Here is a 25292-nt window from a genome sequence, read left to right on the forward strand (position 1 = left end):
TTAGTACATGAAATTTTTAAGGTTTAATACACAAGATATTTATTTCTTAATTTTGCACAATGCTTGTTAGATTACACAAGATTGCAGGTTTTGTCGAAACTCTGCCGCAGGAACTTTCACTTTAAAAAACGAAGTGCTAATTTAGCTCTTAATGTTATTGTATAGTGCGTGCATTTTGAGTGCCGATTTATTCATTCAATTTTGAACTAGAATATCAGCACTCAAAGTGCAGTCACGATACAATGACATTTGGTGCTAAATTAGCACTTCATTTTTTAAAGTGTTTGCTTTTTTAAGAAGAAAATTTTCAAATGGTGTACATAAATAAACGCATCCTTTGTTACTCCAGTTGTTTCCATTGCATAGAATACACATAATTGTGTTAATATTGTTGAACTCAGTAATAAAGCTGATATACATGGTAGAGTAAATATAGGTCATACGTGGTAATAAAATAATGAAGCAATTGAAAAATAAAACATTTAACCATTGTGCAACCATTTATTAACCATGCATCGTGTCCATAATTTGTGCATACATGTATATAAGATTCACAGGCTAAGTACAATATACTTTTTAAAAGCTTACGCTCTTCTCCTTTGTAATTATACACTATTGAATTACCATGACTGTATATATGCCTGAACTAGGATTTGATTTAAAGTCATTTGAATGACTGTAATTTTTCAAAAAAAATATCAACAATACGATTTTTTACTTTCATTTATTGATGTAAATATTTTTTTACTTCACATTCCATAGAATTCTAACAATGCTAAATTATATGAATATTACAAGCTTTTATGTTATTATTTTGCTGAGATAAAATTGATCTTTTTCTCATACTTTGATTTGTATCTGCATGTGATTTATATTTGTCATGGAAATAAAAATAAACTTCTTGAATCTTGAAAAAAAAATCGATATTCATTTTTTTTCAAATAGTTTAATAAAATACGGGGCAATATGAAATAAAAACATATGATTATTTACAATCTTTAATCTTTATTCATGTTTTCTTTTAATTCAAGAAATGTTTAGCAAAATGATTGTTTACATTGACTATTTTTTCTATTTGTTGTATTTTAATAAAGTAAAAGATTCTATCAAAGACGAGTTTTCTTTCACTTCTTTAGATTTTCTCAAGCCAATGATTGATTAAGTGGGCGTTGAAAGAAAATATTTGCAATCAATCGCAAATATCCTGTTGCAATTTTACAGTTGATTGATCACTTTTAACTACAGCAAATCAAATTACACTCCTTGTTTAATTGAGCAAATTAGCAATCAATCGCAAATTTGCAATTAATTGCATGACATATGCTTCATATCGGGAACAAAAATATACTTGCAATTGATCGCAAGTTTCTTGCAATGCCCCATTAGTCATACATTTCTACTCTGTAGTCTAAGGTCTTGCTTTTATTGGAGTCTGTTCCAGAACGAAAGAAAAACCTTTTAAAAAAAATCAAGCGCCAGCTCGAAATACGCATTTTGGAAACCAAGTTACGGGTGTTGATTTTTTAGTTGCGTTATCTATGAGTCACCTACAAAATGCGATTAAGGTACATCAAAATAATTCACAATATGTTTATATCTCCTTAAGTGTTACATCACTAAAGGACGCTTTGGGCAAAAAATATTGTCCTCCAAAGGGCATTTTTTCATAACAGGTCGGTCGGTCGGATTTAGTTTTAAACATAGGAATGAAAATCTTTTTTCAAGAATAAAATATACAAATTCAAATGTCTACATAGACTACGGAACAATATCGTCCATTGCTAATGTTTTCACTGGTCTGCATACATTATTTGATTATTTTATCATTACAACAATACACACGTGCATACACACAGCCTAAAACACAAATAGAGCCTACAAATGTGCATGGGCTTAATATATTTAAAAAAAAACATCTATTTTGAAAAACGCTGATGGCGTTTGTTTTTCCAAAAAGAAACCCCATTTTTGGATTGAAAAGATATGCTTGAGAATATGAAACCTACAAAACACTCCCAACGTTGGAGATTGATCGTGAGTCTTATATAAGATCGTGTTTATGCTCAAGTGTTTACAAACAGCTTATTAAAAGCTCGTCGACATGCTTCGGTATGGCCGTGTTGAATTTGTTTCCTTCAGGTGTGAACAGTATTTAACTAATCAATAATGCTTTTAAAATTATTTGTACCATTTTTTATCAACACAATAATCATAAAGCTTTTCGATGTTCATATGCATTACTGATAAAAGAGAGAAAGGCTGCAGAACCACCGGGTGGCCAACTCCCCCTTCAGTAACCATGTCCAAAAACCCGAAAACTACCATTAAAGTGTGATTCTAGACTTGTTCAGCACTCCCACCCAATACACACACATTTTTCGAAGTAATTTCGTGTTCCCTACCCAATACGCTTCATAGTATTCATTTTCTTGCTCATGTAACTGACGATGAGAATGATAACACATCACTTTCAACCTTGAATGTGATTGAGCATCAACTCCAGCATACCATACGTACGCATTTTACGCGGTACCTTATACTGATTGGCGCTTGCATCGGTATGCAGTAGGATGTAGCTTTTGAGGTCATCAAATGTACCGGGTTTCACAATATGGACCCTGGGCTGTGAAATAGAGCCTTCACGACGAAGTCTAGCATAGTCGCTGTTAACATCACGAAATTTAACATCAATCTGAAATGAGACATTAAGAAAAGATTAAAGGTTTTCAAGGGGTGACGAAAAACTTTTTTTATCAATCTCCACGACCTTTGGATGAATCGTTAACTTAAATCACTCTTAAGTTTCTGTAATAACAATAATAATAATGTAGCAGGCCCTCCTTTCTTTATTCTTATAATTTTCCGTTTCATAAAAAATGTTTGGAAATTAATTTTAGATTTAGATTAATCCTTCAGACCTTATCAACCTGATCATGTTGCGGATAATACAGTTCTGGTAAGGCGAGGGGGCAAAATTAATCTTTAAAATTTTGTATGCAGAGTATCTCAGAAAAAAATCTCAAATATATTTTTCCCAACAAAGTTATTGTATTATAATATTCATGATTAATTCTGCAGTGCCTCCCAGAATAACGGAAACCGGGAGTTTTTGCAAAGCAAATGAATCATATCTCATTTACATCATTATTAAATTGAGTTATTCCTCTATATTTAACACCTATATGAGACGAACACAACACAATAATTAGCAATACGCATTTTAATTTTTAAAATGTCAAATGATCAGGTTTAATAGAAAAATTAGACAAGTCTTGGAGAAAAATATAACGATCATGCTTATTCGACGATTGGCTCATTAGCATTTATTTTGTATTCTCTTTTAAACTTCTCGCGGATCTCTAAATAAGAGTTACTACACATTCAGACGTGAATTTCTGCACAAATCGTCTTAGATATGTATTGTTTGTAACCTGCTATGCGTGAACATTTTTTTCTAAAATTAAAGAGGAAATTTCACTCTTACCATAAGTGTCATATTTGTACTAAATACACTATCTAATAAGTGTGAAATCTGTCTTTGGAAACGGGCTTTCTTTGTGAAGGATGCATCGTATTACATCATTGTAAAGGTCATTTCTGTCTTTGATGCACAATATACGAGGAACGTGGAGAAGGTTTACGGTTCACCATGCGGAATATGAGGAAGGGAAAGGAAATACAGGCAGAAAAATTGAAATGGAGAGACGAGAAAGGATGAAAAGAGGAAATTACATGTATTATTTTCATTCAAGTGAGTGAGGTCCTGAAAAAGGCTGTAAACCTGCTGAATGAGCTGAATATAGCTTGAGTAGCGACGGTTTGAGTCGTAGCAGGATGAAGTGAAGAAAGGTTACTCGACGTTTCGGGCAGGTTGACTGTCCGTCTTCGGGAGAGTCCTGAAGACTATCAATATCATTTGAGCAAATTCTCATAAAACAAACACCTTTGACATAGGCCCTAATAACATTTACAATGATTATTTGCATACGGACTACATGTTCATTTTTCGAAAGAACTCTTAGTCAACCTGGCCGAAACGTCGAGTAACCTCCCTTCAGTTCATCCCGCTACTACTCAAACCATCGCTACTTGAGCCATATGTGTTCATCTATAAATTCTGTAAAAAAAAATCGAAAATGAAACTGTAGTCCGTCTGTAAATAATCAAGGTAAATATAGTTAGGGCCTATGCCAAATGCATTCGTTTTATGAGAATTTGCTTAAATGATATCGATAAAAATAGTAGATATGATTCATCGGGGTTTTTATTTTTTTATTTTTAAGTGACTACTCTGCCGAGTACTCGGTGCGAATTTTAAACTGGTTTGGAGGTGTTTAATATCCATTTTGAATAATTACTTTTTTCATACTTCTTGGATTTCACACTCTGAAAAAAATGGCTGAGAACGGCAGAGGAGTGATAGTGACTACCACATTTAAAATGCATGCACCCTGGCCCATTTAAGGGCTAATTTCCAAACTTTTTTCTAAGAGGGTAGGAGATATCACCTTATCAGAGTGATTACTGCCCCCCCCCCCTTATCATTATTTCCTCTCTTTTTTTTCATATTGTAGGTGATAAAAAAGTAATGTTTATTGAAATAGCGACCTAACTCAATTACGAGAGGATTTTTGAAGACTTAAATCTCACGGGCACCAACAATATTTTCCCTTTTTTCAAAACTGGTAGATTTTGGAGAATAGGGAACATTGATAGCAAAATAAAGGATGGCTTGTATAAATGCATACTGTTTCTTTTTCTTAAGTCAGCAAATTAAAACACGTTATTTTTATCGTAAACTACGGAGGGTACTTAGAATTGATGTCTTTTGACACAAAGCAATTTGCAACATATTACATCTAGGTTTTATTTTATTTGTCAGTCTTACCATTCGTTTTTCATCCGATGATATTGGTTCCTTCCTATCTCCAAACTCTAATTCTAAGAAGATAAGGTAGTAGGGCATGATCTCATCCTTCTCATAGGCTGTAAAACAAACATTAAAGATTCAAGTTGTTTTCCTATCCGTTTCAGAACACAAAAAACTAATTTCTAGAATAAACTACTCAAAATAGGGTATGAAGGTACGTCTGATAATGAAAGCTTTCTTAGAAATCCTCGTGAGTTGGATTCTTCGTATGCCATGAAGGGGCTGAGACGAGACTAGCGATGACCCGGAAATGCTCTCAGTCTCGAGCGTGTCAACCGTGTCTGGGCAATTGATTGGTATCGAATTTTATGCACGTCATAAGAAACGGGGTCTTGACTAAGGACTGAAGTCCAAGCTTCGCAACCAAACCGTTTAGTGTACAATTACGTCATTAATCTCATTCATTCATATGCATTTATTTCGTTCGTATATTAAAAATAACATTTACAAAACATATTGATATAGGAATATACATAACAGCGAAATTATTTATGAAACGAGGAGACAGAAGCATTATTGGTGCTGCCACCAAACTGTGGCACACAAACGAAAAAGTGATTTTGCCCCTCAAGTACAAGAGCTCTGATATGTTTCCATCATAATTATTTCCTTTCGAAAAATCTATCAAAAATTCTTTGAAGATATTTTTTATGTTTTGAAATTCGCGACGATCACGTTGTTACACTAAAATAATTATATTGTCTATCAACAGGATATATATTGAAGTTATTGAAAATGATATATGCAGTCCTGATTGATGGTCACCAAAAGCTTTAGAATGTGAGTTTTTAGCTTAAAGAGAAATGCCAGTAGTTGCAGTAAACAGTGATTTCATGAGAAAGTCTGTAAAACAAGCTTAATTATCAGTCTATCATCGAGGATCTAGATCTGGTAAAGTTACATAATCTGAAATTTGTGAAATCTTGAAACCTACGCTGAAAAATGTTTACACTGAAGATCACCAACACAGATAAGCGCACGTGGGACAGTGCATTGCTTTGAATCTCGGGCCCGACGCTTGACCCGAATCCTGTGCTTATTTGCTGATTTCTCGGCAATTACACAATTTCTTCCAGAATCGTTTGGCACATAAATTATGTTGTATTTGGCAAACAGACACTTTGGTAGTCTTTTCATTGGATTCTGTATGAACTCATTTTGATATCGTTACCACAACTGGCATTTACCTTTAATGATCTCAAAAGTAGTTTCGGGCAACTTATTGTTGGTTTTGGGTAGGTCACATTTTTTCACATTAGTTAAAACTAAAATTATGTAATATAGCATGGGTATATGTTAATACTTGTACCGATGTAGCTAGATCAAAGTTGCCGAAAGTCACCGAAGACGCTTTAAAGCTCCCCCCCCCCCCTTAAAAATAAAATCAAAATACTTTCAGAAAATATATGGGTTCAGTAGTTTATTTTAATGTTTAATGCAGCCCAAATGCGGGGAAACTACGAAGCGGCAACAATACCGCGTTTTCCGGTATAATTGTGTGTGTTACTAGCAATGACGTAAATACGATTTTATTTTTTCTCCTGCGGGGCACTGGGGGCCCTTGCTTTTAAATGGGGGCAATGTTTTTCGTCGTTGTATGTAGCAAGAATAGCAACAGTTCAATGTTAGATCTATGCCACTGAGGTTTCGTTAGACATGTGCTATCTACGGTAGATAGCATGCATTTACTCTCCTTAAATCTTTAAACATAACCGGTTATGGTGCTTGTCAACAAAAAACTTCGAAAATACCTAACAATGGGCGATATCTCCGAATCGATATTAAGCCAAATATCTCCGCCATGGTCGCGGCGCGTCGTTCTATTCCCTATACACAGACAACTGGCCAAACGGGATTTATAGAACGATCTTTTGATTACTTGCATGGTATATTTTTAGAAATGAAGATTTCATGATCATGCAGTTACCTGGACTTTCTTCGTTGATCAGATTGCTCTCAGACACTGCATAATCGACGAGTTTCACTCCGGACCATGTACCAACACAAGACTTGACAGTTTCTTTGACATCCATCTGATTGAGTTTTTCGTACCTTACGTTTAGCATCAATCCAATCCTGGATAAAAAGAAAATCAAAGTGTCCCAAACAATCAAATAGTTCTAAAGATTTAAGAAACCGGCAACCCCTCGCCTTCTTGTTCTTGTATCTCATACTAGATTGTTATACATGGATTTATTTTTAACTGCCCCTCTCCTTTTTCTCTAGGGCAATATGAAGTTGAATGATTATATTATTTTCTTTTCTTTTTGATAATTTACGTCTAGTATTAAAGTTCAACCCACACTAGAAAAGGCGAAATTTATTGTAGCGATACCTTTCATTTTGAACATTTGCAAGGGGGCTACTGAATTGCCTAGATTACACACTGTGAAGTATGTCTCTTCCTTTTATTTCAAAGTACATAATGGAAACAAACCTATTAAAATTATATACTTCACAACTTTTCCTTTCTCTTTCTTTCTGTTCCCCTCTTGTTCTTTTTTTATTTGCCGTCAAACTTTCAGAGATAGATTTACATGGCCCCCGAACCCCCCTTCACCATACGTAACCGACTGCTTACCGGTATTGGAATTCTATGATAGGGGCTTCTTTGCTGCCGTCTTCAAAGCCGATGACACGGATGATGTCACCCATCCTATATCGATAGAATCCATTTATTTGAGTTATGACCAACTCATACCGCTGACCAATCTCGACTTCATCTGCCAAGTAAGTCTTGGGTTGTTTCTCGTCTCTTTTTCGGGAAAGAATAAGAAGATCCATGCATAAAAGTATGATGGGGTGTCCAAACTTCGCGCACTTTTTAAAAATACTCATCAGGCAATTTTTTTTCACAAAAAATTCATAATTTATACAAAACCAATTCAAGAAACCACATTGAAGGCAAGATCGTAAACTATAAAATCACAGACGAAAATGTAAAGTAGGTCAAGGGGTTTCGCCGGTATCGCGATCTCAAAATTCTATTCCAATCGGTGAATGCTGGCTGTGCTGGAAAACCTTTCAGAAAAAGTGTGACCTAACTTCGCGCACCAAAGCTTTTGTGGAGATTTAAACAAAAACTCAAGCTCAAAAAGTGAAATATTTACATCAGATTGATGGCAAAATGCTATAGAATCGGTTAGTACCACATTTAATTCACATTTTTGATGATTTCTGCTTGCAAAAGGGTGATATCGTGATGCATGTTGATTTCTTCAAAACGGGCACTAGCGGTGACAAATTTGCCTATCTTTTGCATATATTTTCATAAATACTGAACTCATCCTAAAAAAAACTTTCACCAAAGGGTAATTTTAGGTCGCTTTTCACATTGATGATGTCAGATTTTAAGGATATTGGCTAGTTTTTGAGATAACGAAGGATGGACACGCGCGAAGTTTGAACTCACTGCCATACACTGCAAGGATTACAGCAAAATCGTAAGGCACAGTAAGCAGAACCTGCCCGTAAACTGTTTAGATCTAAGTTTAACGCACGGCTCTGCATTGCAATCGCAGACTAAACTCTCGATCTTGATCCCCGTCTTTATCAACAAAATATAATAGATCGAATTGCTTTTTCTTTTACCAGTTATTAAGTTTTTAATTGCCCGCGTCCTCCAAATCGGCAATTGTGTTATTAGGTCTAGTTCTGTAAACCAAGGAGACCAAGCTCATTGGACTAACGTAAGTAAACGTAAAGTTTGGAATTAACCAATTCTAATGAAGTAAACAATGGCGTTAAGGCCCGTTTACACAGCATCCGGTACGCGAAATTATTTTTCCCACCGTAGTTCCGGACCCCAATATGAATATCTATGACTTGCGTCTACGGAATAAGAGTACGCATGCGCTTCCTAGGTGTTGTCATGAATAAATAAGCACTCTCAAATTGACGGTTCCCTTATTGGCCTTAGGCTTAGATCTATATCCAATTCTTAAACACTTATCAAATTGCCACTATACTAAATGTTAGGCTATGCTATGGCTAGCATAACGTTATGGTCTTAACTTTATCTCAAATCTGGACCTGTCCAAAATGTATAATGCCTGCGGCCGACTAATGGTTAACTATGAACTTGTTAATTCTGAACTTTACATTAATTTACTGATGTTAGACAAATGACTTTGGTAGCCTTTGTTTTATAGGTCTAGTCCGTATATAAAACTAGTCTTAGACCTTAATAAATTTAGTTTAGATCTAGTCTAGCCTCTGCTATTTTGATCTCAGTGCACAGAACATGTACTTGTAAGCGCGCAGCTCTGCATAGTCATTGCAATCGCCTAGTGGACTCCCTTGATCAACAAAAATGTAATTGATTGATATGCACTTTCTTTACAAATTATTAAGTTTTTAATTTCCCGTGCTCGAAATAGGTAATTGTGTTACAATATACGGACTAGACCTATTAAGCTAAGGCTACCAAGCTCATTGATTTAAAATAATAAACTCCCTCCTATTAAAATAACCGCTAGCAGCTCCAAGCACTTCCAGCGCCCACATATACATGCTAGCGTGCATCGTACCTACAGTACCGCGATACTGTTCCGTAGACACCGTTTTTCACACCACCCGTTATAGTTCCCCAAAACACGTATTCATATGATACCCTTGTGGTCACTTCTAGACCCCCAATTTAGGGTTTCGTGACGCTTGAACCCCATCAAAATGTAATTAGAGTGCCCCCTAAATAAACATGGCAATTTATCTTCAAGTAGGAGTCAATCACAACACAACATCCAGGCATCTAACCGGAGGGGAAGGTTGTACTGCAGCATCACCAATAGGCACCTTTCGCAAATCTCTACAACGCGAGATTAGAGTCGGGTAACTCAAAAGTTAACGATTAATCATAGACTCGATTTTCTAGATTGATTATACATTACAGTCAATACAATCAAACGTAGAAAATTGTTTTACGATCATTGCCAAGCTTTGTGTTACAGGCCCTATAGATCTTGCTTTTCGTGTGCAAAGCTCTTTCATACGATATCAGCATGCCATGCCATGCCATTTGCCTGCGTAAGCTCGCGGCGGGACTGTAATAGTATCATGGCTATGACTCCAGCTGGCTGGAGACATGCGAAATGTAGATCATGACATGGATAAAAAAGTGGTTTTTCAAACAAATCGAGTACATATTGAGTAAGGAAAAACTTACCGAATTAACATGAATTAAGGCTTAGATATAGATCATTACAGTCCATCGAATCGATATTGCATTTAATGTGCATTATTTGTGGATCACTGGCAATTGATTCCATGAGTCAGATCACCTCTCAAGCCGAATCATTTCCCATGCGTTGACATGTACACAGCATGCAACAGGCCATAAACTATGGAAGCTTAAAGTGCCACCGAGATGTTGAGATAATTATCTCGGGAAGTCGACATCTTGATAGCAAAAGATAAGATGACGAGATCCCAGATCTCATCATGTCGACATCTTTTAGAAGAGATGATGAGATGACAAGATCCCGGATCTCATCATGTCAACATTTTTAAGAAGAGATGATGAGATGACAAGATCCTGGATCTCATTGTGTCAACATCTTTAAGAAGAGATGATGAGATGACAAGATCCCGGATCTCATCATGTTGACATCTTTAAGAAGAGATGATGAGATGACAAGATCCCGGATCTCATCATGTCAACATCTTTTAGAAGAGATGATGAGATGACAAGATCCCGGATCTCCTCATGTCAACATCTTTTAGAAGAGATGATGAGATGACAAGATCCCGGATCTCATCATGTCAACATCTTTTAGAAGAGATGATGAGATGACAAGATCTCGGATCTCATCATGTTGACATCTTGTAGAAGAGATGATCAGATGTCATGATCTCGTAACTCGTCATGTCTACATCTTTAAGAAGAGATGATTAGATGACATGATCATGGATCGAAGATCTTGTCATCTGACCATTTCTTCTAAAAGATGTCGACATGACGAGATCCGGGATCTTGTCATCTCATCATCTCTTCTAAAAGATGTTGACATGATGAGATCCTGGATCTTGTCATCTGATCATCTATTCTACAAGATGTTGACATGATGAGATCCGGGATCTTGTCATCTCATCATCTCTTCTAAAAGATGACGACATGACGAGATCCGGGATCTTGTCATCTCATCATCTCTTCTACAAGATGTTGACATGATGAGATCCGGGATCTTGTCATCTCATCATCTCTTCTAAACGATGTTGACATGATGAGATCCGGGTTATTCATCTGATCACTCTGGAAGAAGTTTAAAACAAAGATAACGATACCTGTAAAACTGGAGAAATATTTACAAAGCTCTGTCTTGAAGGATCTCTTTCTGAATTCAGGTCATAAGCATTATATCCAGTTTCATCAAATGATTAGATAAAAATTAATCATCATTACAAATTGCATTAGATTTAGTAAATCTAATGCAAAAAAGTAAATAATATATATAAATACCAAATTCTGTATAAAGGCCTATACCTCATGTACATGAAATTTGAATGATGACATATAAACCTGGATTGGTGATGTATTCCAAATGATTCATGATGTAGTATCATTGTATATGCAGAGGCGTCGATCCGGGGGGGGGGGGCGATCGCCCCACCAATGAAAATATTGGGGGGCAAACATATCGTTTTGCCCTCCCCCAATAATTCCGCATGTGCAAAAATACAATAAGATGGTAATGTTACGCAGAAATCAGCAAGCGAGATTGAGCTACACTACTCGTTCTTTATTTGCTCGAATTGCCCGCTTTTCAGATTGGAATATAAAAATTTTCAGCTCGCGCTTCGCGCACGCATCATTTCTGTAGCAAAACCCCATACTTTTCATGATTAAATAGGTGAATAGAATGTCCCGTTTTCAGTTCTGAACCTCAAAAGAACTCCCGCTTCGATTTGCAATAATCTTTTGTTGGATATAATCTTGTTCTTTTTTTAAAACGCCCAAGTTAAACTGTCATTTTTTCAGATCGAAATATCAAAATATTAAGCTCGCCCCCCAATCTGAAAAAAGGATCGACGCCCCTTTGTGTGTATATATATATATATAGTAACAAAATAGTATCTAAATTAATATACAAAACAGGGGCGGATCCAGGATTTTGAAATAGGGGGGGCGCCAGCGGCGAGGGAGCGAAGCGACCGAGCGGGGGGAGGGTGTGGGAGGATACCCCCCTCCCACGGCAAGGACTTTTTCAAAAAATCATGTCCAAAAGTCGTATTTTGAGAGCACCTTGAGAAGAAAATGCACACTTAAATCACTGTAACTTCATGAATAAAAGACACATACTGACTCATTTAGGAGCTGGTTTCCAGTCACACACCGTATAAGCGGTCATTCAAAACATACATTTGGCAAAGGCTCTTCACTTGCTTGCATCGTGTGATTGAAACGTCAAATTTAAATGATACGAAACTGAGACTTGTAATCGATAAGTTCCGAATAATCCATTCTGTTTATTGTCATTTGTGTATTTACATTGTGTGTTTCAAACGAGAATTGTTTAGTCGTATGGCAACATGCATAAAATTTGGTTCTTTTTTCCCCAAAATGCACAGTAAATTGTTACAAACTACAGAAAAAACGACATCATCTTCTGGTAATCAACCTTTTCCCTCGTATTATTTTCAAATCATCTTCAATAATCCAGTCATTCTGCACAACCTCAAAGTAATATAATGCTTCTTAAGGGGATTCTCAGCATTTTTATTGTTTACGTTTTCGATTTTGCTGGCAATTTTTTTTTAAAGATATATTGTAATCAGCAAACCTATAGATTATCAAACATTAAAAATGGGGTGGGGGGGGGGTTAATGTCACAATTTCTACTTTTTAACAATACACAATGTGTCCTCGGGACGTTTTTCCCCAGCACGAAAGTATTTTTTATTCTCCCCCCCCCCCCACCACCACCCCCCCCCCCCCGTCACATAAAATCTTCGCTCCTTACGCTGACATATAGCTGCCTATACACAGCAAACGCGGAGTGGGGTCGACTGGTGATTGAGAATATACAATTTTGCTCCTTGATAATTCGTTGGAATGATTGCTTCGGCGAAACTTAGTTGGGGCGCCCTGGATAATATGCCTCTGAATCTACCAGAAAGTGTAAAAGTTAGTTTACATTAAATACAAATATGTCTGACCTATACATTTCAGTGAAAACGTACATGACCAAGGCAGAATGATAATGCTGCGCACGTGGCGCCCGATATAGGGCTTCATCTTTGAGTGAAGAATAATCTCGGGGATAGACATTATCATTCGCATCGTTGACACTTTCTCTCGCGATCTGTTACTTACAATTTACATGTATTTGCCATAAAGACGGACAAACGCATGTTACAAAAAACACAAAATTTCGGAAAAAAATGATATCCAATCCAACATCTTCACACTGGTCACTGCACTACAGCTCCCGATTACAAGTGGTGCAACTTTCCAACCAATCGACTTGCGCGCCCTGGAATTCCGGAATTTACATATTGCAATACAGTATGACAGAGGTGCATTTGTGCGAACACAAAGGCCATGAGCGTAAGTTAAAATACAGTTTTGACTAGATCTAGCCCTTGAAATTGACTACATTGTACCAATCCAGTAAATATAACCATCAAAAAAAAAAAAAAAAAAAAAATCCGGCGAAAATAGGGGGGGCGCGCGCCCGGGGCGCCCCCCTCTGGATCCGCCGCTGCAAAAGATATGGCCTCATCGCAATAAAAGGGTTTGTACACGATTTTGAAATCGCACATAACATGCATAATTTGTGTTATATTTGCTTGACTTTCTTTCTTGAATAAGTTTTTCAATCTCTCTATATACATTGTATATGTTTTAGAAAGATTGATGTATATTTTTTGTTGTATAAGTGGACTTCAGGGAATGGTTGTATACAGGAAGGGGGGGGCAAATTCCCGATCAGCTGTTGTGAAAACACATTTTTTCCTTAACATTTCATGAAAACTATGAAAAATGTGCAAATGTGAGATGTGCACCAAATACTTTTATAGCTTGGTCCGTTATTTTTTTTTCAAAAATATGTTTGAGTCTTGCACTCCCCCCCCCCGGAGATATTATCCTACACTTTGAAAGGAATATTTGACAGGGTCAGACTTTACCCCTTTTTCAATATTTTCTTTTATGGCGCCGGTGAAGTGCAAAAATATGTGCGCCGCTCGGCAGTGCGCACCCCCTTTCGCCAAAAGCTGGATCCGCCTATGGTCACACCACCAGGGGCCTGTTGCAAAAAACTTTTGACCTGAGAAAACTCAGGTATTTTACCCGAATTTTTGCCCTGTGTTAAAGTCAAAGGCAGAAATCAGACTAACCTTTTCAATTTTTACCACAGTTTTCTCAGGTAAAAGTTTTATGCAACAGGCTGCAGAACTTTGCTGGAGCGTTCTTGGAGCGGTGAAAAAAAATCGTCATCGCTCGTTACCGTCCACTACCGTTTAAAGGAATTAAGTTGGCCCTCGTTAAAGGGAAGTTCACTCTGACCAAAAGTTTATTGTAAAAATAGCAGAAAAATAATAAAAAATATTGCCGAAGGTTTGAGAAAAAATCATCTAATAATTAAAGTTATTAGAATTTCAATTATATGATTTGTGACGTCATATGCGAGCAGTATTCCTACATAGCGAATGGTAAAAAATCAATGAAATGTCATTTTCTCAGAAAAATGAAAATAGTTTTCACTGTACCTTTTGTATATCAATGGACAAATCATTTCACACCCGATAATGAATAGAAAACTAAATTAAGCCATCAGGAACCATACAAAATTTGAAATTCATGCATTTTATATTACATAACACATGGGGCAGCTGCTCGTTTATGACGTCACAAATCCAAATCTTTCTTCCTCTTTGACGGATTTTCCTCAAACCTTCACCAATATTTTTACTATTTTTTCTGCTATTTTTACAACAAAGTTTTGTTCAGGGTGAACTTCCCCTTTAAGGCAACGCCGTATACGGTTGGCCACCGCTGATGGTCCCTCCTACCGCTCCGAAAGTTTTTAGCTGCACAAAATATTGCGAGCGGTGAGGAGCGGGCAATTTTCCGCCCAGGCAAAATACACCACCGCTCCAACAACGCCCAAAGTTCGTGGACGCTTGGGTCGATCCGCTAGGCCAACGCAGATATCTTGAACGCTGGACCACTGCTGCTTTGCCAGCTTTGCTCGGGAGATGATTAAACGTTGCACAAACTTTGGTGGAGCGGTTGTCAGCTTTACGAGGGGACACTTAATTGCTGGAACGGTGTCTGGCGTTGTAGCAGTGAACCATTGCGGTGATGAACTTTCGTTTGGCGTTGGTATGGAGGTGTCGGAACGGACCAGACTCTGGCTATAAATACTGATAGGAATGGACCAGGAACTTATTTGGAATCTATCAGAACTTTTATCAAAGAGGGCCGTTCAGCTCCGTAGTGAAAGCGGTATGCCGCTCAGCCAACTTGACATCCCCGCAGAGCCAACGCCCGCATGCGCAAGAACGCCGCTCTATCAACGCCCGTGTCACCGCTAAACTTGCTACTGCTCGTTACCGTTAAACAAACGCTAAAGCAAAGCCAGCTTCAGCGGTGCACCGCTAAGGCAACGCCCGTGTTCTCATTTTACCCCATCTTGGGCGCGGTGACGAGCGTTGTCAAAATTCGGTCCCCTCTCCCTAATGTTCAATGAACGCTCCAGCAAAGTAATGGTGGTGTGACCTTAACATAATGTTGCCTAACTTTGAGCCCCAAACTTGAGTGTCACAAATTTGGTCTCAAGAGATGCGCAAGAAAGTATAAAAGTATGAAAGTATAAAAGAGAGCGATCGGCGCGTACAATAAGATTCGCGGGGTAGAATGAACGTCGAAAATGTTGAGAGGGGCTTTAAATATTCAACCCTATCCCCTCCACCCCCCCCTAGCCCCGGTCGTTTTAGAGTTAATTCATTGAATATCGCATTGATTTCCTTACAAACGTTAGGTTAATTTTGTTATGAGATGGAAAATGACTTTAAAAGATGTTTTTAGTATAATTACGTGTCCTCGAACTTGATGAACTCATAAACAAGCTCATGTGGCAAAAGGCTGTATCCTTTCCGCTGGTCCAAAGTCAAAAGCGCATGACCAATGATCCCTTCAGAGGAACCGTATACGAATGGTAGCAGCGGGATGCCTGTGTAAATCATATAAATATAAATAAAAATGTAAGGTATGCCGACATATCCTGTTGATCCCATTAATTCTACGTGTTTTATGATGTATATGTCCTTTCAACGTTACAGTTTGTCTTGGTAAAGGACCAGTTATGTGAATTATACTCGAGTATTATCAAACATTAAAACGAAAACTTAGAAGTCGCTGAATGCATTTTTTTTCCTATAAAGAATTAAATAGGGCGTTTTTTCCGCCTGTTAGGGTATCAATTTAAATCAAATGCCCTTTATCTGTATTTTTTCCTTTATTCATTTTCTAAATTATCATTTGAGCAACTTCTTCACATATTTGGTAATTTCATGTTTCAAAGCCACTAACAAAGATGATATCCCATCCTACTTTTAAAGTCCATTCTATGCTTGGGTTAAGGTACAGGTATTTGATAGAAACAAGACGAAAATAATTGGACATTTTATTTCGATCGTGGGCACCAGTTCGAATCGATTCTCATAATAAAATTTGTAAATTTATCCAATAACTAATGAATTGAATACCAAAACGAATTATAAATTCCAAGTCCACTTTTGTTTCTTGATTTATAATTGTATTCTTATGCTTTGTCCTTTTCTCTCTCTGTCTCTCCCCCCTCTCTCTCTCTCAATCTCTTTATCTTTACACTCATTTTTTATCTGTAACTGTTCTCCATTATATTATCTGTGCTTCTAATGTTACTTTGCGAGACATTATGTTATTTCGATATTGTGAATTCGAATTATAACGCAAACGTTTTACATATATGAATTGCAATTATTACATTTTTCGGTATATTTCATTTTCCTACATATACACATGTATGATTCAGTTTCTTCTTCGTTTCTTTCTTTCATTTCCCTTACCTTCTGCCAACTCATTCAAGCCTTTTCATTCCCACTTCTCCACCCCATGATTTATCCTTTTCTAAACATCTCTCCCTCTCTCCCAATTTTCCTTTCTCTTATCCCATATGTCATCCTCTCCTTCCTTTCTATGTTTCTTTCTCTCTTGTTCTCTTTTTCTATGCCATCCTTTCAACCTTTAGTCTGTTAAAAGTTGTATTTAGTCTTAAGATGTAGTTATTTCATATTATTATGTAATTAAATTGTGAAAATGATGTGTAATCATATTTTTTAACATTACAATTGTAAACTTCATGTAATTCAGCCTTTGGGCTGCGATATGTTGTTTTTGCCAATAAATACCATTTTACATTACCATTTTACATTACATAAGCTTAAATCTTCAAAACACACTAGTGAGATTCACGTAATCTCGTCTCGGCGTGCTATCAAATTTTGCGTACATTCTTAAAAACAATCCCCGTAATGTAAGGTAATGTGACACGATATTCGGCGAAATACTACAAGAAAAATAGCAATCATCTTGTAACGTCAACAAAATAAATGTAACTTGTCATCGGGAACAGATTAACACCCTCGCACGGTAAACGGCCGACCGCTGGGCACAGGTATTTTTGTGAATCGAATCTTTGGCCAATTGCACAAAACTTTTGCCATAAAAGAACTAGTTAATTTTTGCCTGAGTTTTTAAATGTGTAATTTTAGAAGGCAGAATTTTGTTTGCCAGAGTTTTTGTTGATATGCTAGAGTGCTCTTATGGCAAAAGTTTGATGCAATGAGCCTCTGAAAACCACAAGGGTTTTATGGCATACTGCCGGAATTTCTATTGATTTACGAAAATTCCGAAATTTACCGAAACTCAAATGGCAGGTTACAATCGGAGATTTAACTGCTTCATAGGTTACCAGTAACCACTTTTTACAAGTTGAAATGAATACAGGAAAGTTTAATTTAAAGGCGAGATTTTCGGACTTGCATATTGTGTTGCACACATACTTGCGATCTTTTGCGGTTCATGTTGGAGTGTGACGTCATGGTTGGTCTTATTAACACGCGCTTGCAATGTTAAAAATCTTGAGAAACTGTTGGGTAAAGTGCGTAAAGACTCATGTCACGTATGTTCAAAACTGACTTTTCGTGATTTACTGGCTTGTACAGTTTAGACCGTACACTTTGTAGATTTAGGGGACGCCTTTTTACAAAAGTACTCAAATCCTGATAGGACTCCTTGATTTGATTACATAATTAAACGTTGCAAGCCACTAGTCTACCTACGGGGGGCAGTCTCCCCCCTCCCCCTGACGAGCCACAACCCATGCAAAGGACGTTTCCCTGCCCCCCCCCCCTGACGAGCTTGGAAGACCTTTTTTGCCCCCCCCCTGGAAAATCCTAGGTACGCACTGTTGCAAGCCCTGGTGAGATGTGGCTAGGGGATATTGATATATTCCTTGAATACAGTATATTATTAATGGTGCTTTTGTTATTGACCATTGAACTAATTTGGGATTTTTTGCAAAATAAATTATTACAAAACTGATCACAACAATTATTAAAAGGAGTGCAGGCATCTTAGTGAAGATCCAAGTTACTTAGTAAGGTTTAAAGGGTTTGAAGGGTTTAATGAAAAAGAACGGTTTTTATGGAGTGTCCATGACATTTCACAATAATATATTCATCTAACCAGGGTCCATCGACACAGTGTTAAATAAGCGTTCAGTTTTGTATAAGCAACAATAATATGCATAAGTGGAGCAAAATCCCTAATCATTATCCATATCCTGGAAGCTAACAAAACTAAGAAATATATATATGATTATGTATACCTCATGACCCATCTTTTAAATGTCATTTTTGTAATCTTCTTAAGTAAATAAACAATAAATCTGGATTGCTCGGTCTTTCAAACCAAGGCCTTGAACATACGGTATTTTATGAACAAAGAGGAATGAACTTTGATTTACTATATAGTCGATACAACGGTAATTTGATAGAGGGAAAGGTTGAACAAGATGTCAGTTCAGTGTGGTCTTCTGTTAATAATGGAAAATTAGTATTACAAGACTCGGTACACTCTTTTCAGCCCATCCTCCCCCCCCCCCCCCCCCATTTGGGAAATTTCATTTTTCATCACCGCTTCCTGAATAATCTTCACCTTTCTATCAATCATCTTTTTCCCTTTTTGTAAATATGATTATGAGAACTACACTGTTAGAAAATTTATCCTTAAACTAAAAGAAGTTCCTGCAGCAGAGTCTCGAGAACACCTTTAATCTTACAGGAAATTGGTATTTGGTGTGTGTAATCTTACAAATTTCCTTAAATAAAACACTCTTTTCCCCTTTTTCTAACAGACCTGTTCTGTTAAAATGCAGAAAAATTCCTGTTTCATGAATTTAAAGAATGATTCTGGTATTGCTTTCTGCAAAATCTTCTTGTATTTTTCTGTAAAATCAGGGTTTTTTTAACAGTGTAGAATAATCCAAGGGGGCGATCGCCTCGACCTGCCCCCCCCCCTAACCTAACCCTAATCGCAAATCATTAATTTCTGAATAAAGTTAAGATTCTCGTACTTTGTCTTAGATTTTCATACCTTATGATTAATTTTAATCTCATTGCATTCGATGTAGTGTAGTTCAATTTAAACAATAACATTAAGTGTACTTGGTTTAGCTTTTTTATGGCTTATATGATTCTTTATCAATAGAATTTCTTTGAAATGCACAAAATGTTGTCAATTGTAAAAAACTGCTCTCTTCCTTTTTTTTTTTTTTTGCTTTTTAAGAGATTTGCCCCCATCGAGTAAATGGGCATACATGTATGATACATTTTAAAATATCAAACATATCGGGAAGCATAATGTGCAACAGCATGTATGATAGAGGGTTCACGTTACACCATGTTATCGAGAAAAGAACCACGATATTTAAGTTTGATGTTTCGACAAGCATGTTTGTTTCATCTTCAGGATAATGTACAAAATATATACTGTCAGTGATTTAGACTCACTTACTTAGATTTATAGTAATAATGATTAATGATAATAAGCAGTTTTTATATACATATAACGACGTCTCTAAGCGCTTTCCAGATATAAAATGTTATCAGATCCTGGCCTGCCCGCATACAATATATGCACTTTCTCCACCCCCTGGGGAGCATTCCAACAAGATTTACAAGTTTTAATTGCTAGGCATACTGCATATGCTTTCACATCATTGGTTACAATTGAAAATACAATAAAGTGTCATGATCAAAATTTCAAACTCCCACAGGTTGTTTATTGTGAATGTCTGTCATGTAATGGATTAGTGAAATATTATATCAGTGAAGACTTTTAGTTGTTTACCAGGATTTGATTAATGTGAAGACATTAATCGTTGTAAAATGATTTCTCTACCAAGCAATTCTGCGATTCGATTTCGCCTTTGGAATCAAAAATCGTCTATTCACAATACCTTTATTTCAGAACATCATAAGCTATTCTAATGTTAAGATATACTTATGCCTGTTGTGAATAAAAAAGAAAAAAAATACCTTTGGCAAATTTCCTTTCGATATTTTGCCAGCTACCAGTATTATCGATTCCAATCACCAGGGCAAAATCCGGCCAAACTCTCTTAAGAATGTTGGTCATCCCCTTCTCGAATTCACCTCTAAGAAAGCAGGCCCTCTCAGGGTTGCCGCTTCCTAGTGCAGTTGTCAATGCCGATCTGATACCGGCATCGAGCTCGATGTCGTCGTGGATGGTTCCGTGAGCGATATCGTCGACAAGGTCAGACCATCGACGTTCCATAAGTTTCATCATGCTTTCGATGTAGTGTATGAAGAAGGTGAAGACCACGCCGATTGTCGGTTCGCGTAGGGCAAAGAGACTGTGAATGTAACAGGCTTCCTGGAGTCAAATTAAGTAATAATAATATAGCGTATTTATATTGATTTGATTTGATTGTTTTCTTCTGCAATTACATCATTCGTATAATACATTTTCCATAACATAACAAACATAGTATATTGAAAAGTTTTTTGGCATGAATCATAACTAAGTGTACTAAAATTATCATTACAAACAAAACTGATCTCATACCAAATTAGTTAACATTTACAATTTGCAGGAGAAGGATTGTCATCATAAGCAGATTGCTTGAAAACTGACAACCCCAGGTTAAAACTCATTGATTCATATAATTGCGCACATGTCCACATGGTTAGGTGCTCAAAAGGCGCTCCTATATTACCCAAATAAGCTAGGCGTTCAGAGCGCACAAAGCCTCTTAAGGTTATACCCATTTACCTCACCTGGGTTGAATGCAGCACATTGTGGATCAGTTTCTTGCAGACGTAAATTACGCCATGGCTGGGATTCGAACCCACGACCCTCTGTTTCAAAGTCCGGAGACTGATCCACTGGGCCACAACGCTCCACGTAAAACACAGTAAAACACAGTAAAATACAAAGTCTTTAATACCTCTAAAGTTATTCAACGTAACTTCACTTGAGCTACAATGGACTCCTATGAATATCAGGGACCTGTTGCATAAAACTTTTTACCTTTTTGCCCTGTGTTAAAGTCAATGGGAGAAATCAGACTAATCTTAGTTTTTCAGTTTTTACCGGAGTTTCCTGAGGTAAAAATTTTTATGCAACAGGCTGCAGGACATTTAACTTAGTATGTGGAATAATTATCAATCAATTCTTATCATTGAATTCAATTGATTTCCATGTATGCCGACTTGAATGTATTTTATTATGAACGCATAGGTCTCGGTTAAGATGAAAAGGAGGTAGATATATATTTCTATCTGGGGGAAACAATTATGCCAATAACATTTGTGATTTGGACCATTTTTACCCATGTATAGCCCTTCACAATCACAACGACATTGACATTTGGTCTATTAGATGTTATACAGGTGTAGTGATGTTCTTGTCTTGACAACTAGGTTTTCGAGCTTCATTATGTGCTGCTCTTTAGCCAACCTTCTTTGAGAGCAAGTTGACGTTCGGGTTGGATTTATCATTGGATCTTTTAAGAGGAGCTAATCGTTTTATTTGGCAACCTTTCAATCATTTCTAATTCTGCAGTCTGATCAAATAATTTACAATGTTCATCTAATTATGCATGTTGTCATTATATATAATAACCAAAAAGAATATCGAAGTATTATCTTTCATATACTAATTACAATGTAGGGCCTGCATTACTACTGTAATTCATGGAAGAAATATAGAGAATGGGGCACTCTTTTATAAAACTATACCCCATACACTCTAAAAAAATGTTAAATCAACAATTGAAAGGTTGAAGAGTGACAACATTTTCTAAATGTTGCATTTACCAATTTAAATGGTTCTACCCAATACTTAAAATGTGGAATTCAGCTTTATACAAGGTTGGATGTAAGATTTGGAAAAGGTTGTCACTCCCCTAACCTTTCAAATGCTGATTTATAACATTCGAATTTTTAAAGTGTTCTGGCTAAAAAGGGGGGAACAAGGGGAAATATACATGTTTGTTGGGTAAAGGTATATAAATAAAAACCCGTGTGAATTTCACCCACACTACATTTTGCTAAATATCAAACAAAATATTCTTCAACATTTATACATGTTTTTCCTATTAACTAATACTGGGTAGATTTTTACTCAAAAAAAGACCCTCCATCCGTAAAGGGGTGCGTGGATACGTCTTTCAAGTTGGAGAATATCAGCAAAGCAAACCATTCTATCACGCAAGGGACCTACGATGAGAAAAGGTGTGATGGGACCAAAAATGAAATAAAGTTTTTATTAGAAAACTAATGATTGCCTACCTTCAAAGTGCTGATGTGGTAGCCAGCAGTCGGTGTAGTGTAAGGAATCAACCTATCCTCTTGCTCTCTGGAGAGAGCTAAAAACGGTTCGATGTTGGCGCCGCTCTTCGCCTTTGTGATCTTGGGGGCCACATAGAACAGGAACTGCTTCTGCAGAAGCCCCAAACCTTGACAGTTCTCAAAGGCACTAGCACTGCATCTTCCAAACATAGTTTTTAGAAGATCTAACCGATTTATCAGTGGTATGAACTTGGAGTGGCCAGTCGTACCACTTGTCCGGACGAAGCTCGATGGAGGTTGCGGAGTCATCACGTTGGTTTCCCCTTCTTTCGCTCGCTCTATGTACTTCCGGTAGTGCTCGTATGTGACCACCGGATGACGTTGTCGGAACTGCTCCATTGTACGGATATCTGTGAACTTGTACTCCTTGCCATAGGCGGTATGAGAGTTCTCTTTGAGGATTCTTACGAGGTGGTTTTCTTGAGAAGAACGGAAGTGGCTCCATATTTCGCGTAACTTTTTCAATTGCTGTTTACCGGTTGAATAAACAGCCCATACTTCAAGGAGGTGTCGTAGGGTGGTGGCGACATCATAGTAGGGGGATATTCTCATGCGAGCTAACACTGCAAATAGCCCAGCAATGAAAATCGATCCTAGACCAGAAATACCTTCAAAACAAAAAGTCAAGTTGAAATTATTGTGTTGGATGAAGATAGGCCTAATCAACGTTAACACCAGTACAACAATAGAAATCATTTAAGATATAGCACGTATTAGCAACTTTTACAATCATAAACAAAAGCCAAAGCTAGAGATCAACTTGGCATTTTATTGAACGGCTTGTTTACAACCGTGTCAATGACACATTGAAAATATATTACAAAATATTTTTTATCGTGCACTCTTTAAATCAAAGGGTGGTAATTAGGACTTATCTTTCTCCCGCATTTAGAACATTTAAAGGTTCTTCGAATTATCAGGAAAAGATTCTAAACTATATTCTTTAGAACCGTGTTGAGTTCTACAAGGAACGATTAAGGTTCTTTATACAACCTATGGTGTTCCTGGCTGTGTAAAGGACCTTACCATTTCTATACAGGTCTAGGCTCACCTTCAAGAACCCCATAGGTTACCTTAAGGAGTTCCTGTAGAACAACCAAAATACATTTAAAAGAATCCTTTAGAAACATTTTTTCGTTTCTCTGAAGAACCGAAAAAGGTTCCCAAATACAGGAAAATGAATGGCTACAAAATAACTTACGCTAATGACACAAATTCCATGTTTTTTTTAAAATAATTATGAATCTCTTACACCCCCCCCCACCTCCCTAGATACTGGTCGATAATGTGAATAAATTATATCACAATTCTTGCTCTAATCCATTATACTTTTCCTACTTAAAGCTTGCAATGCACTTTTTTTTCTTTTTTTTTAAATGACTAGCCCTATCATTTCAATTCGATATGTTTTTTTTTATTAGTTTCTTCCATTCTTATATTCCCCTACCCCGTCTTTAATTCATAGTTTAATGATTTAAAAAATCTCTTTCCACTTCTTTTTGATCCGTTGTTTATTTGAATGTGCGGTATCCAACAATGTCATAAATAAAATTATGAAAATATTAACTTCATACAGCAAATAAAAGGCATGCGCGTGTTACATATAAAAAGTTGTTTGGTAGAATATAAATTTTGATGTCACAGACTGCTTAATAATAAATCAATGTTTAATGAAGCCAATTAACTAAGCAAACGTGGTTTTCCAACTGGTTAACCTACATTAAAGCATTCACGTATTTTATATCAATCAAATCAGCACAATTACAGCAAACCATTTACCTTACAACCGTGTTATAGGCCTTTTTCTTTGAAGGCCGTGATTTATGATATAATTAGTGATTTCTTGTGTATTGCGAATTTTTGATATAATAACTTCAAGTTTTGACATAACTTCACCTCTTGACATGGCTAATCTGATGAATGCTCGTATCTCAAAATGTTCAACTTTTTGATGGCAGCTTAGAAGAGGCTGTATTTTATAACTGCAGCAGTTGTGGCAGTCTCATATTGTCTGAAAACAGTTTCCTGATATCCGTGAAGAAAACTCCTTCGGGGCAAAAGAATGTTGCTTCCCGTGTTATTAATGTAAACTACGGCTTTTTTTAACCGGCAATAACAAAATTATTTTTTTAGATGCGAGGTTATATCAGCCCAGCGACATTATACAAAATAAAATAAGGATAACAAAGTGATATTTATATTGATCGATTGTAGATAGAAAACAAGGTTTATACCGCATATCATCCTGTTCATCCATCCTTCTGCATTCCACGATCCATCGAAGAGGACCAGTGCCAGGGAGAAGAAAGCTATGGATAGGGTAGCAAGCTTGAGGAGAAGTATTCCAGATGCCATTCTCAGTTCAGCACAGTTTTCAAAATATTAAAGCTACCTGACTGCTTACAAAGTCATGGTTATATTGTATCGTTAATAATAAAGG

General features: G+C 36.8%; 1 protein-coding gene across 2 annotated transcripts; it reads right to left on the reverse strand.

The window, feature by feature from the left end:
- Window positions 1-1981: 1981 nt before the first annotated feature.
- On the reverse strand, window positions 1982-25275 carry LOC121426840 (indole-3-acetic acid-amido synthetase GH3.17-like). Of its 2 annotated transcripts, none has more exons than XM_041623234.1 (8): window positions 25087-25275; window positions 22793-23460; window positions 20516-20873; window positions 15969-16104; window positions 7512-7685; window positions 6858-7006; window positions 4889-4986; window positions 1982-2692 (listed from the first exon to the last, which is right to left on the reverse strand). In XM_041623234.1, the coding sequence occupies exons 1-8, from the start codon at window positions 25205-25207 to the stop codon at window positions 2471-2473; spliced, it is 1926 nt and encodes a 641-aa protein (XP_041479168.1). In that variant the 5' UTR covers window positions 25208-25275; the 3' UTR covers window positions 1982-2470. The 2 variants fall into 2 exon arrangements, with proteins under 2 accessions (XP_041479168.1, XP_041479169.1); XM_041623235.1 differs by lacking the exon at window positions 25087-25275 and adding an exon at window positions 23879-23931.
- Window positions 25276-25292: the final 17 nt, after the last annotated feature.

This window comes from Lytechinus variegatus, chromosome 13 (assembly GCF_018143015.1).
Source record: "Lytechinus variegatus isolate NC3 chromosome 13, Lvar_3.0, whole genome shotgun sequence".
Taxonomy (NCBI): Eukaryota; Metazoa; Echinodermata; class Echinoidea; order Temnopleuroida; family Toxopneustidae; genus Lytechinus; species Lytechinus variegatus.